The 21620-nt window shown below is 35.5% G+C and overlaps 1 protein-coding gene across 10 annotated transcripts in view; it reads left to right on the top strand.

The window, feature by feature from the left end:
- The first annotated feature begins 3650 nt into the window (after nucleotides 1–3650).
- Nucleotides 3651–21620, top strand: part of LOC126816919 (serine/threonine-protein phosphatase 4 regulatory subunit 1-like) — a 383736-nt gene continuing 365766 nt past the window's right edge. For 4 of the 10 annotated variants that reach the window (XM_056099416.1, XM_056099415.1, XM_056099413.1 and 1 more), the window contains exons 1-2: nucleotides 3652–3700; nucleotides 3784–3828. In XM_056099416.1, coding sequence (XP_055955391.1) covers nucleotides 3694–3700; nucleotides 3784–3828 — 52 coding nt within the window. In that variant the 5' untranslated portion in view covers nucleotides 3652–3693. Of the gene's footprint in view, nucleotides 3701–3783; nucleotides 3829–21620 lie in introns of all 10 variants that reach the window. The other 6 variants (XM_056099417.1, XM_056099419.1, XM_056099418.1 and 3 more) reach the window with 2 other exon arrangements.

Raw genomic sequence — 21620 nt, forward strand, 5'->3', positions numbered from 1 at the left:
CGCCTGTGTTGTGCCGATCTGTAGCATGCCAAGACACGTAACCTTTCATTTTGGGTAAGCCGACGCATATCAAAATTTGTTTTCTGGTCACTAAAACAATTAAACTGATGTTTCCACCCTGGAATTCAATGCCACAATGACTGTAACATTCAAATCTTGGGTTGGACCCCCATGATGATCCCAAGCATCACCTGCATTCCATGCGGTAGCTATTGGTGCGTTTGGGCGTCACATGTAACTGGAAATGTTTCTTCTGTTAGGTTCTATAGTGACTTTTTTCGTAGTCATTTGCATATTTTAGTATTATGCCCCCAAAATCAAATATCCCCTACTTTTTTTGAATAGTATATGTGTTGGCTTGTTCACCTTTAAATCAATGGTGCAAATGCAAAACCGAAATAAAAAAAAAAGACTAAGCATGACATATTGTTCGTCATTAGTAGGAGCATTCATCTTGATCTATTAGATTTGTAAACATTAATATTTGCTTTTTGAAACATCTTTAGACACGTCAAAATTCAAGTTTTGGGCAAAATTACGTCACTTCCGGTGCCGACAGAAATTTGTATCGGTAGAAGGGAGTTGAAAATTTGCACCACGGGGCATATAGGCTTTAAATGGGCAATAAATAATTAACCCAGAACCCATAAACTGAAATTAAAATGCGAAAAATCCCAAAAAGTGATCCTGACAAAATTGGTTATTTCTCGGCAAGGGAAGATGTTAGAAACAATTTTGTGATCTCAATATGATTGTATTGATTAATACTATTTATCCATAGGAATCAAATATCATAATTTTATACGTATAATGAAAATCGCTTACTTCAAACACATATTTGTTTTACAGACTAAAAATACAGTGTTTGCCAAAATGACGTTACTTCCGGTGATAATGAAAATCTTAAATTACTTGAACGAAATCATAAATGGCATTAGGTATCACACAGTGAAAATTTTATGAAAATCGAATAATAATTGACACTTTTAGGGATTAAAAGACTTGAAAAGTTACCTGTTGAAAATCGTCTATTTCTCCGCAACTGAACAAGTTGGAAACCACTTTGTGATATCTATATGATCGTATGGGTTCATTCTATTAGTTGACTGGAATCAAATATCAAAATCTTAAACAAATAACAAATACGACTAATATGAATAAATTATTTGTCTCGAAGGCTATAAATAGTTTTTGCCCAAACTAGGTCATTTCCGGTGACATTTAAAATGTTAAATTGGTTTGACCTAGTCAAAATTGACATTACGCATCAAGTGGTGTCAATTTTTTGAAAATCCAATAATAATTGACTCTTTTACAGGCAAAATAGCGTAAAAAGGGATTCATGCAAAATTGACGATTTCTCGGTAACTGCTCATATTACAAACCAATTTTAGCATACATTTTATTCCTATTGATTATAGCTACAAGTTTATAAAAGTTACGTAGAAATATTTTAAAATCTGAAAAGCCTGAATGGGTTGTAAATAGGTAAATTTTCCACCTCTTAATCGAATTTGCTTGAAAATGAAATCGAAATTAAATAAAAACTGAGCTCACAGTTTTTTCCGCCTTTAAAGACCACACCCTTTTAGTTATATTAGTTTATAAAAAAATAATATTTGCTTTCGACAAGTGGTACATAACAGTCGAAATTGTAGTTTTTGGTAAAATTACGGAGCATATGAACTTTGTTTGATACAAATCGAACAATTAATCTAGGACTGAAAAACTGAATTAGCAGTCAGATGACTCTTTAATTCTGTGTAAAACACGACCCAAAAATATTAATAAATAAAAACATTTTTGGTAAAAATTTGAATTTTCTAAATTTGGCGCCTAATATCTGCGAAGATTTGCCGAAAATCAAAAACCAATCGTAGCGTATCTATGTGCCCTGTCTCCGGCCTTCCAAAATGTATCGAAAGTTAAAATCCAACGATTATTGTTAATATTACTGCAATATTTTAAAGATAGGTTGCCAGGCAAAGAAACATACGTCCACAGCAGCTAAATCGTTAAGTAATTATCAGAAAATCATTAGAATTTGTTTGGTTTTTATAAAGTTTTGCCCCATGCTAAAGTTTAGTATGAAACATTTAATATCATGGATTTAGCTGTTCAAGTTATCAAAATTCATTGAAAATCAATATACTTGTTCGCCTCAAGACCTTAAACTATGTGTATCAATCTGAAGTTAATCGGATATTTACTTTAGCCTCCAGAGCGTCCACAAGATTTTTTGAAGTGATCAAGGGCCATTACTCTGACAGTAATTATCGGAAATCGCTGAAAATCAATAGGCTTCTTCGTCTCCTGACCTTAAACACTGTGTATAAATTTAAAGTCAATCGGATATTAACTTTAGCCTTTAGAGCGTCCACAAGAATTTTTGAAGTGATCAAGGGCCATAACTCTGGCAGTAAATATCGGAAATCGCTGAAAATCAATGGGCTTCTTCGTCTCATGACCTTAAACAGTGTGCATAAATTTAACGTCAATCGGATATTAACGTCTCTATAGAAATGAAATGGGGTTTAACGTCCTACTGTTCTGCTCCTATACTGGGCTAATGAAGACGGGCATACGCCATACAGTGTGCTATGAGGGAAATTTTGCCCGGGCAGCGGCACTATCGCCTACTCTTATATCGAATTCCAACTGCCAAGGGATCTTTTACGTGCATTCCAATGTTTACACGGGACCTCGGTTTTCCGTCTCATCCGAAGGACTAGACAGCTGTCCTTGTCAGACCCTCCGTCCTGCATCACTGACAAGGGGAAACCACGTCGGAAAATCGGGATGAACTTTCTCTGCCAATGCAGGGATCGAACACCCGACCTCCAGGCTAGCGAGCCAGCGCCTTACCCACCTAGCCACCGTGGATCCCCGCCTCTATGACTATAGAGCAGTCCTATATAGGTGAACAGTAATCAAAATAGAGTTGAATATTTGATTTGTAAAACAGACCGAAATTTAATACCGGTAGTTTGCGAAGTTAAAATAATTTTTGGTTAATGATTTTTGAAACATATTTTACATGTTCATTCCACTGAATATGGTTATCCATGATTACGCCTAGTAGTTTGAAGTTCGAAACATTTTCTATTATATAGAATTATAAATATTAAAAATTATTGAGTTTAGGCTGAATATATTTTCTTTTCCATTTAGTAGTAATTACCATTATATTTAGTTTTTTGTTCATTTCTCGGAGGCATGGTTTTACTTAATTTAATAATTATTTATGACGGGTATATCGCCATGTGTGTATTCGCCAATACTAATACTATCTTCGAATGGTTGCTCTGAAACGAACAGAGACGAGTTCTTTGTTCTAGACACACCAATAGGCCTATAATAAGATAATACCTCTCCGTCGTTTTAAACGCGCTTAGCCAAAACCTCAGCTTTATGTGAAAGCCAACTAAGCCTATATTCTCATTCACTGTGGATGTTTGAAATACAACAAGGTTCGGATTACTGTATAGTAGATTGTCAAATAACGTAGTAAACTAGCAATGCCATTCACAAGAAAATAATAGTTTTTATGACTCATCGGCCATTTTCGTAATGTAATTCGGGACCTTCCGTAAGACAAGGGGAAAACATTTTAATTCCAGCCAATCAGGTCATCTTAAAATTATCCAAACAACCAACCATATCCTCCGATCCATACCTCGTGGTTTTTACAAGATGGCGGGTGAGTACACCTCAGATTACTTACTTTGTTTCTGTAAATTTGAAGTTTTGCGCCATTTCTGATGTAACCTATTTTTATTTCAGACATAGACTTTTATCAGGATGATGCGGATGAAAACCAAGACGATGGTGAGTGACAAAATATTTATTTTGTATAGCGACTGTCGCGTGAAACAACGTGGGCTAATGATGAAAATGTGCTTTCTGCCCGAATGATAAAAGTATGTCGTTTCGCGCCGTTGATTGTTGCCAAACAATGCGGCGGTCACATAATTAGAAATCAATGTAAATTAATTTTACAATAATTATTTTTCGCGAAAGCAGTTAAGATGGTTACTATTAGTATGCGAAAGCATGTTTACATTAGGTTCCTATCTCAAACGTATCACACGATTGAGAGATTTTTCAGACCATGATGGTGAGGTCATGTGACCAAAAGGGGTTTCCTGCCGACCTTTTGAACTTGGCTCTCATTTTGGCGCCAGCAGCGAACTCGTTTGAATGTAGGAAATGTTTTATCGCTTTTCACGTCATTGTTAATGTTTTAAGTACTATTTATTTTTAAAAGCCAACGTAATATTTTGACAATGTGCCCACAATGGCCAATAATACTTAATTGTTGAGTCACTTGTGACTAATATTGATCTAGATTCTGTAGTGACTATCTCCAACCAAGGTCGGTATCTTTAAAGCTATAATTTCATATTTTTAAGTTATATTTGTAAAATTTATTAAAATAAAGCCTTAATATAGATGGTATCCATAATCCGTCCTACCTTGTTAAAGAATAATCCAATAAATCCTATAATTCACTATTGCTAGCTGAGAAATTGGCAAAAGTATCTTTTTCAACTTCAAATTCCAACGTTTGAAGGTAGCTTATGCATGGAGGCAATAGGAATTCCAGGGAGGTAATTGTGTTATTTCCTGTGTCAATGATTTTTAAGGGTGGGAAATACATGTAATGCCCATGGTCGTATAATAGTGAGTTGATAACCTATTGAGCAAAAGACATAGAAATAATTATGTTTTGACTTTCTTAGAAAATATGAAATTCTCGCATTAACTTTGTGCTTTTTAAGTAGGTCAATCACAGGTTGAAACTCACCATTATTACTTTGGGATTCATGTTTGATGCAACTCCCATTTTTGTGTCTCAATATTTGGATGTGGGTCAGTTCATCCCACAACCGTTTCACCCTGGGCTGTTTCATCCCAACCTGATTTTTATACGCCCACATTGAAATGTGGTCGTATATTGTCGTCCCGTCGGTCCGGCGTCCACAATTGCTTGTGGACGCTCTAGAGGTTAAAGTTAATATCCGATTGACTTTAGATTTATATACAGTGTTTAAGGTCATGAGACGAAGAAGCCTATTGATTTTCAGCGATTTCCGATAGTTACTGCCAGAGTTATGGCCCTTGATCACTTCAAAAAATCTTGTGGACGCTCTTGTTGCCAAATTTAATATCCGATTGACTTTAAGTTTATACACCGTGTTTAAGGTCATGAGACAAAGAAGCCTATTGATTTTCAGCGATTTCCGATAATTACTGCCAGAGTTATGGCCCTTGATCACTTTGAAAAATCTTGTGGACGCTCTAGAGGCCAAAGTTAATATCCTATTGACTTCAAATTGATACACAGAGTTTAAGATCTTTAGGCGAACAAGTATATTGATTTTCAATGAATTTTTATGACTTGGAACAGCTAAATCCATGATACAGTATTAAAAGTTTTGTATACAAAACGTTAGCATGGGGCAGAACTTTATAAAAAACAAACAAATTCTAATGGTTTTCTAAGTTGTTGCTCTTAATCAGATTTTAGTGTATTATAAATGTTTCATTACCGAAAAAAGTAAAAATATGCGACAACTCTTGTTGACTGCCCGGACAATTTAGCTGCTGTGGGCGTATGTTTCGTTGCCTGACAACCTATCTTTTATCGGGCTGTTTCATCCCCTTTGTTATTATTATATATAATAGCAGTCAATTACCGGAGTTGTAAGCTTACTGAACGTTAAATAAACTGTTAAACACTTACTTATTGTTAAATAAACAATGTATGGAATAAATAAGTTTTACTCGATTTTTGTTGATTACCAATCACGACCGAGATTAGTTCACCGCTGTATATTCGAATGTATTGTTTATTCGTATTGTTAGTTAATTTCCGTTATGATTTTAGATTAGTTCACCGGGGTTTTGTAATAAAGTATACTGGTATTGTTTGTTAGTTTATGATGTCTAACATTTATCTTCTTTATAAAAAGGTGTTTTATAATTACATATTGACAGCTGAATCACTCGCCAAAAATACATCATGGACTCTACGTATTACCAAATAATCAATTAAATTGCGCAGGAGCAGGCCACAAAATTTCACGTGAACGATACCAATCGGTTACGTGCGGTCGCGCTAGCTCAAAAACACGCGACCAATTTCCTGGTTACGCAATTTGAAATATCGGTTACGTTAACAAATTTCATTAACAGATTTATTCACATTTGATCAATTTTTATACAGGATGACTTTGTGACAAGGGTCTAAATTATTTGTATTATAGTACAAACTCCATTCATTCATTCTTGGCATTTCATTTCTGCATCTTACCGGTACTTTGACAGATCACATATTTTGACACCACGTACTGCGTCAGCTATTGACCAGTTGCAAGCATGTTGATTTAAAAATGCCTCCCACCCCTAATTCTTTAAATGATTAGTTATGCCATAAATATTTGAAAGCGTACCTTTGGATTTTCAAACACAAAATGAGAAATGAGTTGGACTATTTAACATGTCGGCTATATTTCCAAAGAATTTACTACACGTGTTCCTTTCAGTTTTCACTATAGCTATGCTGTAGTACCAATGACCCGTATGTATGTCATCAACTTTGACCCCCTCCCCCGGCATCGCTCGAGCGATAAATGTAAACGATTTTACTGGCCTGTCTATTTTAATATTATTACATGACATCATATAGTCGAGGAGGCTGACTCCATATGGCCTGCTTAGCGTGAAAAAATTCCCACTAAAATGATTCCTGATTTTTTCTGAAACTAGGATGAGTAGTGTTCCAGAAAAATTCCCCCCGTTAATCGGCCTTGGGGGGAAAAAAAATTATACAATTTTTAGGTTTGGTATCCGAACTGATTGGTCAATGGTACTTTGTATGGTGTCGATATATAGGTTTTCGAGGTCGGGGAATGCGAAAATGGTGTTTATTTTTGTCGTACGGTTACCATGGTAACCATATTTTCCGGTTTGGTAATCGATTTTTGTGATTTTTTTCATAATTATTTTGTAGTACATGTGAAGTGTGTACTACAAAATAATTATGAAAAAAATCATAAAAATCGGATACCAAACCTGAAAATATGGTTACCATGGTAACCGTACGACAAAATAAACACCATTTTCGCATTCTCCGACCCCGAAAACCTTTATATCGACACCATACAAAGTACCATTGACCAATCAGGGGCCCAAAAAATGAAATTTTACAAAAGTTCGGATACCAAACCTAAAAATGGCTGAAAATTTTTTTCCCCAAGGCCGATTAACGGGGGGAATTTTATTGGAACACTACCCATCCTATAGTTTCAGAAAAATCAGGAATCATTTTAGTGGGAATTTTTTCACACAAAATATGCCATTCTCTCCGACTACAAACTATTATGTTTCCTTTTGAGACTTTGTGTATAGAGTGCCAAGGTTTATAATACTGTTTGTCAATCAGTTGCTACCTATGAGTGAGGCTATCACATGCTACATGCTTTGATAAATAATTGCAAGTGACAAGTGTCATATGAAGTACGCATGTAGTCTTCAGTGACCGAAGACAATGTGGTAGCTACCATTCCTGGTTTTTGAAGGTCAGATATGATATAAAAACGAAAATCCATTAGTAATTTTTGGAACCGATTCCCCTCATTATTAAAATATAGGGATTTAGTGAAGTGGAACATTTTTTTTCTAATGTTTTATTGTTTAAATGGGGACACCGTGGGATTAAAGTCATGAACACTTAACCTCAAAATGTAATATTAAATATAAAAGAATAAAATTAGTCAAGTTATTTCTCAAAAAAAAAAATACATTCACTGCAAGTGGAAATGAATAATAGCACCATTTAAATCTGGATAAAACATGAAAACAGCGCAACCATTTTATGTAACCAATTGGTTACGCAATGGTCATCTGGCGTAACCAAATAAAATGGTTACACAGAGCATAAACCCGCAACCATTTTTCTGGTTACGCCAAATTTTGAAATTTCGTGGCCTGCAGGAGGCTCTTTTAAATAAGACAAATTAGATTGATATTATTTCGAAACCATAATTAATTTTAAAACTGATCGTTGATTTAATTTCCGTACACTAAATGAAACTTAACATATTCAAATATAAGAAATCCGAATAAGAATTCATTTAGAATACCAAAATGCGAATCGTAACACTGTGGTGTAAACTGTGATAAGTTATAAAATAAATCGTAAATCAATGGAACCTGTTGTAAGGTGGCACTGCATGCTTTCTTTTAACGTTGGGTTATTTGAGACTAAAGGTAGTCTGAACATCTAAAGATAACACGTGTCGAAATAGTGGCTATGTTCAATTTTATCCTTTCATCTGTTCTATCATTGGTAATCCTGTGATAGTGAAACCAACATGCATGCAAATGACTATACAGTGTATTACAAGTTGAATGTTTTGCTATGAGCATCACTCGATTGTAAGCAATGTAATTTTAGTGAAATTGGTGTCGAGAATTGATGTGGATTCGGAAAATAAACTAAGGCGTATACAAAGAAAGAAGTAGGACACTATTCATATTAAAATTGCATTGACATCGTATAAATAAAATATTCGGAAAATAAGCTAAGGCGTATGCAAAAGGAGTTGAACACTATTCATGCTAAAATTGCATTGGCATGTTGTTATTTGTATTAATGTATAAATAAAATATTAAAAAATTCATGTAATATTGGTTTTTATACGCCCACATTGAAATGTGGTCGTATATTGTCGTCACCCCCGTCAGTCCGTCGGTCTGGCGTCCACAATTGCTTGTGGACGCTCTAGAGGCTAAAGTTAATATCTGATTGACTTTAAATTTATACACCGTGTTTAAGGTCTTGAGACGAAGAAGCCTATTGATTTTCAGCGATTTCCGGTAATTACTGCCAGAGTTATGGCCCTTGATCACTTTGAAAAATCTTGTGGATGCTCTAGAGACCAAAGTTAATATCCAATTGACCTTAAATTTATACACAGTGTTTGAGGTCATGAGACGAAGAAGCCTATTGATTTTCCACGATTTCCGATAATTACTACCAGAGTTCTGGCTCTTGATCACTTCAAAAAAATCTTGTGGACTCTCTAGAGGCCAAAGTTAATATCCTATTGACTTTAAATTTATACACAGTGCTTAAGGTCATGAGACGAAAAATCGTATTGATTTTCAGCTATTTACGATAATTACTGCCAGAGTTATGGGTCTTGATCACTTTGAAAATTCTTGTGGATGCTCTTAGTGTCTAAAGTTAATATCCGATTGACTTTAAATTTATACACAGTGTTTACGGTCATGAGACAAAGAAATCTATTCATTTTCAGTGATTTTCGATAATTACTGCCAGAGTTATGGGCCTTGATCACTTCAAAAAAACCTTGTGGACTCTCTAGAGGCCAAAGTTAATATCCTATTGACTTTAAATTTATACACAGTGCTTAAGGTCATGAGACGAAAAATCGTATTGATTTTCAGCTATTTACGATAATTACTGCCAGAGTTATGGGTCTTGATCACTTTGAAAATTCTTGTGGATGCTCTTAGAGTCTAAAGTTAATATCCGATTGACTTTAAATTTATACACAGTGTTTACGGTCATGAGACAAAGAAATCTATTCATTTTCAGTGATTTTCGATAATTACTGCCAGAGTTATGGGCCTTGATCACTTCAAAAAAACCTTGTGGCTGCTCTAAAGGCTAAAGTTAATATCTGATTGACTTTAAATTTATACACAGTGTTTGAGGTCACGATGCGAAGAATCCTATTGATTTTCAAAGATTTCTGATAATTACTGCCAAAGTTATGGCCCTTGATCACTTGGAAAAATCTTGTGGACGCTCTGGAGGCCTAAGTTAATATCCGATTGACTTCAGATTGATACAGAGTTTAAGATCTTGAGACGAAAAAGTATATTGATTTTAAATGAATTTTTATGACTTGGAACAGCTTAATACATGATACAGTATTAAAAGTTTTGTATACAAAACGTTAGCATGGTTTTCTGAGTTGTTGCTCTTAATCAGATTTTAGTGTATTATAAATGTTTCATTACCGAAAAAAGTAAAAATATGCGACAACTCTTGTTGACTGCCCGGACGATTTAGCTGCTGTGGGCGTATGTTTCGTTACCTGGCAACCTATCTTTAGTTTATTTTGTAATTTATATTTCTTAATAATCCTTCCTGCAAGGATTCTGCCACAAGACTTCTTTTCTTTACTTGACACCAACTTCAAATTTTCTTTTACCTTTGATGCCAATGAATATCCAAATAAGTTCTTTTCTTACTTTTGATCTGTCATTTAATGCAAGGATTAAATCTGTTTTTGAGGCTGGGGATGCTGTAGTTAAACTGTATTTAGATGTAGAATGTTTTTGTTTATTTCTTAGTTGCCTGTTAATTCGGTACAACTTGAGTCGTTGTTTCAACTGAAATTTTTCTATACGCCTTACGGTCTTGTCGAGCTTTCCTCTTTCTTCCGAGTGTCTTCTGGTGGTTATCTTGTACTGTGCAGTCAGCAGGAGTGACTGGTGGCGTTAAAAGAGTATTGGTAGTATTTTCTATGGACTTTAATTTTGCTCTTACCGATCTCTTCTTTTCCCTCCAAGTCTTCTTCACATACCTCTGTTCTCTTTCGTTCATGTCATGAATTGTTTTAATCTTTCCAGCAGCCTTCCTTCTTTGATATCTTTCTCTTTCTTTCCTTTTATATTTTTCATGCTTATCATTGTTTTCATATATTTTCTTCCTATATTTCTTAACAGCTATTAGTGTATCTTTGGGTTTTCTTTTACGTGTCATGTTAGAATCTTTCAAACATCTGAAAAATAAAATACAGGTACTCTAAAATGCATTCATGTTGTGATTACATAATTAATATTGGTTACTAATTCATACAGTAAAATCTATTGGTTTATTAGATGTGTTAATCATAAATAACATCAACCAAAGTCTAAATTTCACTTTAATCCATCCTTCTTCAGACACCAGTCTTTTACCGTAATGTCAACTTGTAGGCGGTAAAGACAGAATGACATGACGGTAAAGACATAGTTTGGTGCATGGAAGTCAAAATTATCACTACATACATGAATGGTCTGAATCCTGAGTTAAGTGATGTATTTGCTATATATTAATAAATTTATGTCTATTAGTGAAAAACTTTGACTAATTATTATGATGTCGGTAAAGACTCACCAAAAGTGCGACATTTAGCTTTCAAAACTTCAATATTCCGAGTTTGCTGTTTCATCAAATCTTCTGGCTAAGGCTTAAGGTCAAAAGGACACTCAGAACATCCTGGCACTTTGAATTTAAAGCGCCCTCTACATAAAAAGACCTTGAGAATTACCTCCCTTAAAAAGTGGATATACGGTAAAGACAAAAAACTTAAAATTTTATGTTCAAAGTTTGATGCCATGTAAATATTTACCTTTGGCTAAACTGGACATACTGTGTGCTTAATATTAAAGCCATGAACAGTATGTTTTAAACCATTCAAGACTTTGTCTATTCTAATGTCAGATTTAATGTCGAAAAGCCGATTTTTTTTCTCTCTGAATCAAAATTTTGCTATGTCGGTAGGGACATTTAAGACTGTTTTTCCACCAAAATAAATTATTTATCATTTGCAGAATGAAAACGGTGTGTGCCCTCCATTTCTAACAGTATTTCAAATTTACTGTGTAAGATTTGTTAGCCTCAGATTATTCGTTTTTGCAAAATATTGTGTTTACTGTTTTGACTTGATTTTGTGAAAAACACCCATATATCGTCAATTAAACGAAACAAAAATAATTTAGGCACGATTTGAAATTGGTAATTTATTACGAATGCTACACGCAACTTACAACAAGAGTGGCATTCAAAAATACTTTTTGTATAAAGAGAAAAAGAGGAAAAATCCCATTTTCCCCAGCATTTACCATATTAAGACCCGTGTTGAAAAAGGCCAGGCTAAAAAAAGGACACCGGAAATACATCACACGTAAAAGCTCCTATATGTAATTGTAACGGAACAATTCAATGATTCACACACGAAGTATTAGGCTTGACCCGTTTACCCTACGCTTCCGTTATGTTTGTCTCCATTTTCCAGTGACTACAAAGACTGCGTTTGCTGGTTACGTCCCCTGGCTATCATGTCCTTTAACCCCAAGGTCAATTTCACGGTTCATTTAAATGACCAAATGAAGTATGTCAGGAGGATAATATTTCCCGGCCGGTTTTTAACGCTAGTTTTAAAACGATTCAGTCTTATTTTCTGTCACAGGCAATAGAGAATGTACTTCATAAATCCTTATAGACAGGCTTTGATACTTTCTGTATAAATAATGCAAACTCTCTCTAGTAATCACCTCACACTCGCCCCTTCACAACAAATTTGAACAATGGCTAACGAGTGTTAATTGAAGTGAATCGGACGATATTGATGTCATAATAAATAACAGAAGAATATTGTGGAGATAAATTTATTCAAATAAATCAACATTTCTATAATAGGTCTAATGATAATGTTAGGGAGATTAATGTTTCTATCAGAAATACTAATGTTATTTCTGTAATTTTTGATTAACAAAATGGCGCGAAAAATTCCTGATGCATCGATGCGAGAATCGATGTTTGCGTCCGATGCATCGATGTGTAAAATTTTACTTGATATCAGCACTACCCGCGACAGCCAAAAATGCGGATCCATATAATCGATGCTACGTTATCATTCGAAATGTTTAGATTTTTAAGTTCCACGATCAGATTACCAGTATGGCATTCTGATGTGTATCTTTGATTTTCAACATGATCATACAAAATTACTTTGTTTGTCTTAATAGGAGCTTTTAGTTTTACGGGTTTCCCTTTTGACTTCATTTTAGCTCATGCGCAGACCCTGGCCTTATTCGTAGACTGAAACCCATAGGCCAGTGTGTGTTTTTTTTGTGAAAATACCGTTGTACAGTAAGCTTCTTTTACATAAAATGGAACTGAACACCATTTCTATATACGTGTAAGGTTTACCGACCGATGCCAGAAAGCGATATTTACAAAAACTTTGATATAGGAAAGATACAGCAAGTTTACCAGACCCGTAATTGGCCGTTTGCAATTGAGGAAACAAGTGGATGACTGATCCGTGCTCATGGCCCGAACTAGAATTAAGTCAAGTTTATTACGCATTATACGGTCAAACAGATGTTATATATAAATTATGGGACTATTAACACAAAAGATTTAAATGGTCTATCCTATTTACATTCAACTGCTGACTGGACAGTTCTTTGAGAGGTTGATATATCGTCTGCTATATCTGCATGCTACCCTACTCGACACAAAACACGGTACTATGTTGGTCTTTGAGGCTGTCGACTTGAAAATAATTCCATCTATAAATAGTATGCAATATGCAAATAAGATTGTTTATGCGTACTGTTAGCCAATATCTATTGTAAATTTCCCAGTGTTTAGACGACTCAAACCAATGATAAAATAGTTGTTTGGTGCACGGGGTAAAACTTCAGCCATTTTTATAAATTTTCCTCTTGATGGGATATGAATAACAGAAAGAATAAATCGACTATCAAGTTGAATCTGTGAATATTTATTAAAATCATTTTTTTTCTGTTAACTCTTAAACGACCCAGAGGTTTGACGTAACTTCATAAAAACCCATGTCATAATGGTCAATAGTATTAAAATATAGATATGCATTTTAAAGTTATATCATTAATAAACAACTGTAGATAGACCCTTAATGTAAATGGATGAAATAATCTAAATTTAATGCCATTTTCATAAATATAATTTTATACAAAAAATTAATTTAGACATTTCATGCAAAATTCATGTATATAATGGTTATTTCTATTTTTTTTTGTTCGGCTGTTGTGAACTAAAAATTATTCATCATGAATCTCTTTTAATTTAAGCTTATTTAAGTAAGGTAATAGAAATTTGTTGATTAACTAAGCCTACTTCTATCACGTTCTAGGCCTAACGCAAAACACTAAAAATCTACACTACAGATAAAATCTGAATCACTGTCATTCAATAAGGATGGTAATCCGTCATTAGGAGAATGTTGCCAAATAGGTCTAGACATATCACCGTTTTTTTATAATTTTTCAAGGAGAAACAGTACGATTTTTATCTGTCAAAATGTCAAACAGGAAGTAAACAAATGAGATAAAGTCGTCTGTTCATAAGGGAAATAACTCTCATTACGCTAGGAACGTTGCATTCGGCTAACCGGTTTTGTCGACAAAAGTCACCGTGGGTACTTAACGGTAACGTTATAGGTGTCGACAAAAGTCGCCTTGGGTCAGTTAAGAGTTAATTGTAACCACATAAATCGTCTTGGCTCAGCTTTTGGCACTCTTTGAAATTTTAATCCAGTCAGTTTATCTTGCCGCAACCAAGAAGAAGAACGATACATTTGTGTCCATTTTATTATACGCCCACATTTTCATGTGGACGTATTATGCCGTTGCCCCTGTCAGTGCGGACGTCTGGACGTCCGTCCGTTCGTCCGTCCACAATTTGTTTGTGGACACTCTAGAGGTCACAATTCTTATCCGACTTTGACGAAACTTGAAATAAAGGTTTATCTCCAAAAGATCTCGGCTGCTTTTGATATTGGCATGTATCGGATTGAAACATCATGGATTATGGCCCTGTTTGTACAAAAAATCACGTTTTTAGCTTGTGAACCCTATAGAGGTCACATGCAGGACGGAGGGCCTGACAAGGACAGCTGTCTAGTCCTTCGGATGAGACGGAAAACCGAGGTCCCAGGTATACATTGGAATGCACGTAAAAGACCCCTTGGCAGTTGGAATTCGATATAAGAGTAGGCGATAGTGCCGCTGCCCGGGCAAAATTTCCCTCATAGCACACTGTATGGCGTAAGCCCGTCTTCATTAGCCCAGTATAGGAGCAGAACAGTAGGACGTCAAACCCCATTTTATTTCATTTCATTTCTATAGAGGTCACAATTTTTATCCGATTTTGTTGAAACTTTAAATGTAAGTTTATAACCCAAAGATCTCGGTTCCTTTCGATATTCGGGCATATCGGACCATAACTTCCTGAATTATGGCCCCTGATTGTACCCTATAGAAGTCATAATTTTTATCCGATTTAAAAACCGTATTATTATATCACCGTTACACCCTTAGGACGACTGAGTTCGAATTTCGTGAAAATTGACAGACAAAATTGACAGACAAAATGGCCGCCGTTCGTTCTCAAATAGCGTAAGAATACAGTTCCTCCCAAATTTTTTGGACCGAAATTGCCGCGACACGGTGAAAAAAAACTCTCGGAATTCTCTTAGATTTCACGGTGAAATTTCGCTTGATTCCGCGGCGATTTTTCTCTAAGATTCGCCGTGTTTCTCTAGGAATTCGCCGTGTTTCTCTAGGAATTCGCTGTGTTTCTCTAGGAATTCGCCGTGTTTCTCTAGGAATTCACCGTGTTTCTCTAGGAAATTTACGTTTTTCGATAAGAATACATCGTGTTTTGCCGTGCTTCCCGCATGGAATTCGCGAGCCTACCTTAAGCTAGGGTCGAACTAATATTGTCTACAATAAATTAAAGGAGTTGTAATATAGTAATGCTCCCGGGAAACGTGTACATGTATAATGTACAGGCAGGTTTGAATAACAAATGAGAGTTAGGTAATCTCGGGAGGACATTTACCGGCATTCTGTATCGGTTAGGATTTTTTCCCAAACGCACTTTATACATACATAACGCCGGCCAAAATGTATGCAAACTATGAACAACTTACAATTTTTTAAACATATCAATTCATCTTCGTCTATAACTTGTAGATGTAATCCGTCAATTTGGGGCTGCTATCAAATCCAAACTTTAAATTATATTCGATGAGCTTTTAAACATTACTTCATTACTCGCAGCTTCGGTTAATCTAAATCAATCATCCATACAGCACTTACAGTAAATCACTCCGCGGGTCGCTTAACAGTATGTTACGTGGTCAGAAACGCGTCAAAAGATTGGGACTACATGTATATTCTTGCGCTGTTTTACTCGGCGAATAATATCCGCTGTGACAATAAACATCTACTTTATGTCACCCAATTCATTTCGGTGGGAGCAGATATTGAATAAAGCCATTTCACACACACATACGTGTACATTACATGCGCCTCATATATTTATACAATATCCACGAGTGTGTTAATTCTCGTCTTCACCCCGTTATAATTTACTTATTTTGAGTACACTTTCTGAATGATTCCATTCTTTTGTACGTCCAATTTGTCGAGTTCTTACTGCATATACATGTACCCTGTGTACAGTGTAGCTGCAATCTATAAGCTTATACATATATGTATGTTTGCGTTTAAAATCTAGATATCAGAAGCTCGAAAGTTATACTAGACGGTGAATACGCAAGTTTCGTGGTTGAGCCCGCATCGATATTGCATAATATCGGACCCATATTTATCTTTGCTACTCGGACAAACCCAAAGAACCACTCGTACCAATTAAATTACATTATAAGGCTTGACTTATTCATTTTGAAAATATAATACAGACAATATGTTATTTATGATTAAATCACAATACAAAGAGGCAAATAATTTATAGATGAGTGTATTCATAGCTTAAGAATGGCCGCTGCCGGTAAGTACATATTAGCAAATATTTATCTTTATTACATCAACAATTTAATTGTTTTTCTTTGATGGGCTTCATGATGAAACAATACCACGGGTAAGTACATAATGCTTTATTATTTCAAAGAAAGCAGATGCATATTAAAACAAACACAATTATCAATTATTAAAACAACAATTAAAAGAAATAGTGTATCAATTGTAGCCGCGATTAAGAATTGAAAAGGGATGTTTTCTTAGGGAGCCAGACTTTGTTTTTGTAAAGAGCCTGCTTAACATTAGTATTGTATCTGATGATTACATTGTATTAACCACCTGAATGGGTCAAATTTAAAGGATGAAATGGCTTCCTGTAGATTTGTCGAAAGCCTTTGTCTGTTAGTTTGGTGGTTGAGAAGTATTAGCGTTTGTTCTCAAAATAAGTAAATTATAACGGGGTGAAGGCAAGAATTAACACAGTGTGGCCATTGTATAAATATATATGACATGCGCGTGTAATGTTCACGTCTGTGTGTGTGTGAAATGGCTTTATTTAACATCCGCTTCCACCGAAATGAAATGAGCGGCTCACAGTAGATGTATATTGTCAAAGTGGATATTTGTCATAAGAATATCCCTTGGTTGAATGGATGTAAATGTACAGTATTCTATGGATACGGAATTTGTAAAATAACAAATACATGGCGCTGTCACTTTTGTGACTTTCGCAGTGTACCCCCTCCCACCCATATTATTTTAATACGTCATAATACATTATTATCATATACCGGTGAGTCAAGATTTGCTAAATACTTTTTGCAAAGTAACACAGTGTAAGAATATATAGTCCCCGTGTCGAACCCAACATCTCATGTTTTCGCGCGTTTCTGACCACGTGACGTACGGTTAACCGCATTGCGGAGTGATTTACATGTATGGCAATGTGATTTATGAATGGTTGATTTAGATTAACTGAAGCTGCGAGTAATGAAGTTATGTGTAAAATCTCATCGAATATAATTTAAAGTTTGGATTTGAAAGCAGCCAATAAGATGAAATGATACGTTTAAGAAATTGTAAGTTATTCATTGTTTGCATACACGTACATTGTGGCACCATGTTATACATGTACAGTGTGTTAGAAATACGACCGTAGCTGCCTCGCCAACGGTTAACATATCTTGTATTCAACTTAAATAAATTACATTTTTCGTCAACATGCTTACATCGGGATGATATCGGCACTCAAGCGATTCACCGTGTTTCAACGCGAAACACCATAATTCACCGCGAAACACCCTATTTCGCGGCGATTTGGATAGCTGCCGTTTCGCTAGCGATTCTCCAAGATTCCACCGTGAAATAGTGTTTTTCCGCGGTGTTCGGCGATTATAGTCCCAAACTCCAGCACTGTAGTGTATGGTATATCAAGGTTGTGGACCCTATAGAGAACACAATTTTTATCCGATTTTGTTGAAACTTGAAATATAAGTTTATATAAGTTTATAACTCAAAGATCTTGGTTCCTTTCTATATTCGGCATATCGGACCGTAACTTCCTGAATTATAGCCCCTGATTGTACAAAAAATCGCGTTTTTAGCTTCTGGACCCTATAGAGGTCATAATTTTTATCCGATAAGAAAAACCATATTATATCACCGTTACACCCTAAGGACGGCTGAGTTTGAATTTCGTTAAAATCAGCCCAAAATTGACAGACAAAATGGCCGCCGTTCGTTCTCAAATAGCGTAAAAATATGGTATATCAAGGTTGTGGACCCTATAGAGGTCACAATTTTTATTCAATTTTGTTGAAACTTGAAATGTAAGTTTATAACCCAAAGATCTCGGTTCCTTTCGATATTTGCGCATATCGGACCTTAACTTCCTGAATTATGGCCCCTGATTGTACGAAAAATCACGTTTTTAGCTTGTGGACCCTATAGAGGTCATAATTGTTATCCAATTTAAAAAAAACTGTATTATTATTTCACTGTTACACCCTAAGGACGACTGAATTCGAATTTCGTGAAAATCAACCCAAAATTGACAGACAAAATTGCCGCCGTTCGTTCTCAAATAGCGTAAAAATACGGTATATCAAGGTTGTGGACCCTATAGAGGTCACAATTTTTATCCGATTTTGTTGAAACTTGAAATGTAAGTTTATAACACAAAGATCTCAGTTCCTTTCAATATTCGCGCATATCGAATTGAAATTTCCTGAATTATGGCCCTTGATAGTAGGAAAAATCACTTTCTTGTTAGCTTGTTCTCTATCCATCTCTCGAAAATGTGGGCGTATCCTGCCTGGCAGCTGCTGGTCAATTTCTAATTCAGTATTTGGTACAGAGAACTCCTGTTGAATGGAAATATGTAACAAAACCAGACCCAACTTTTCTAGAGTAAAATTTTGCGTAGAATACGATGCCGAGTGGTAATCAGTCCGCCGTTGGGGCGTTTTCGAGATATTCGGGGTCAAAGGTCTAATGAGTTCATTTGCACTGAAATTGAATGCGCAGTCATTCTTGTATTATGAAAAGAAGGTGAAAATGATCGAAAGTAATCACCCTTTCAATAAAAATGTAAACTTGCTAAATTCACCTCTAGTCTTAGTGACCCTGGAGGTCAAAAGGTAAAATTTACCGTTTTTGCACTAGGAAGAATTAAAGCAATAAAATGGCAATGTAAAATATAAAAATTAAAGCGAAACCTGTTCTAATTAAGAATTTGTACATTTCGAATTTATCTTTAGGTCGGGGTTTTTTTTCAGATTTTTTTTTAAAGTCAGAGAAATCAATACAGAAAACTTATTAGCTGTATACTACAGATTCATTAATTTTGTTTAATGAATTTGGGGTCTGACGTAAAAAGTAACGAATTGAAAGTTTTTATTTAACTTAAGAGCTAATTTGACAGCTTAATAATTTTCCGGGTGGAAACATTCGTCTTCTTTATTGGCAAACAAATCAATGACATCGGGATTTTTCGTGATGCCTGACTCGCACACGATTTGCCACGAACTTGAAGTGTGAAAGTCCTTCAACAAGTTTTTAACGATAGTGCGGGTTGTGCCTTCATTTTTCTCGAAAACGGATATTGAAAATATCGTCGTCATGTTTAAAACTACGCACCACAGACATAGAGGCAGAATCATTTCGTGGGAATGGACGTGTATTCGTCTGCAACCATTTTGTTGAGAAGCGACACCTATGACGCTTTCGTCTTGATCAACCAGTTTCAATAATGAATCAAGCCATAGCCATAGAAAAGGGAAATAACTCTCATGATATATTTCAGGTTGACACACAAAATAAAATAAAAAGATCGTGGAAAAGTGCAATAAAATAATTTAAGTCTGGGGTGGTTTTCGGTCGCGTTAGGCGAAACAACGATATTTTTAAGGTCAGCCTAATGATAATAGTTATCTGAAAAACAATTGAATAGTTTCAGTGTTGGACTTCAGCCTACAAGCCGTGTGGATTTCCGAGAATCCCAGTCTAGGAAAACCAACGTTAATCTGTGACCGGGGGGGGGGGGGGGGGGGGGGGAAACACGCATCTGGCGACGAAATTAACAGTTTGCAAACTTTTTATGAGTTTTTATGAATTTCGCGGGAACATCGACGCAGATAAAACCGACGAATGTATTGTACATAGTAGTTCACAGGATATATTTGTCGTATTGGTAAATGTTAGCGGGGAAAATTTTGGCAGGCTTTGTGACACGGCCTGCTGGCTGGAGTCCAGCCATGGAACTATTTAATTGTATTTTTTAGACAACTTGTATCATTATGTATAGCATTCGTTGTAAAACTAATTCGGAGAGATTTTGATTTAACAGTTTTTACGTATTTTTGAAACAGGCTTCGAAGCGTTTTGGTTCTGTTATGCAAGATCATTTTCGACGTTCTAAAGTAAAACTTTGGTGCTAAGACCACCTCAAGATAAATTTGAAATGTACAAATTATTAATTAGAACAGGTTTCGCTTTAGTTTTTATATTTTACGCCGACATTTATTACTTTCAATCTTCCTAGTGCTAAAACGGAAAATGTGACCTTTTGACCTCTGGGGTCACAAAGAACAAAGGTGAATTTAGCAAGTTTACATTTTTATTGAAAGTGTGATTACTTTCGATCATTTTCAGCTTATTTTCATGATACAAGAATGACCGCGCATTCACTTTCAGTGCAAATGAACCCATTTGACCTTTGACCCCGAATATCTCGAAAACGCCCCAACGGTGGACTGATTACCACTCGGCATCGTATTCTACGCAAAATTTTACTCTAGAAAAGTTGGGTCTGGTTTTGTGCCCATTTGATGGACACCCCCCCGCGCTGAGCCTCCAGACTAATACTGCATGATTATTATTTGTTCTCTTTTTTTTAGATGGGCTACGGTCGTGCTTAAATTTTAATATCGTCTTTTGTGGAACCGCAGGTCACCATCTCTAACCCATTCTATTATTTACTCTTATGCTCTATTTCATGGCATTTTACAAGCAAACAGATGTTATCTATTAATTGTTTGCAGTAAAATTAAAACAAAACATATAAATCGGCTTCATACAGCAATGCATCATTGTAATGCTTTTGCGTACTGCGGTAAACTGGACCCTGTGCGAGCTTGACATATATCGTCTGCTACAACGCAGTATATATCGTCAATAAAACGCAAAAATAATTTAGACATGATTTGAAATTGGTAATTTATTACGAATGCTACACGCAACTTACAACAAGAGTGGCATTCAAGAATACTTTTTATACGCCCACATTTAAATGTGGTCGTATATTGTTGTCGCCCCCGTCCGTCCGGCGTCCACAATTGGTTGTGGACGCTCTAGGGGCTAAAGTTAATATCCGATTGACTTTAAATTTATACAGTGTTTAAGGTCTTAAGACGAAGAAGCCTATTGATTTTCAGCGATTTCCGATTACTGCCAGAATTATGGCCCTTGATCACTTCAAAAAATCTTGTGGACGCTCTAGG

This window comes from Patella vulgata, chromosome 3, assembly GCF_932274485.2.
Source record: "Patella vulgata chromosome 3, xgPatVulg1.2, whole genome shotgun sequence".
Lineage (NCBI taxonomy): Eukaryota > Metazoa > Mollusca > Gastropoda > Patellidae > Patella > Patella vulgata.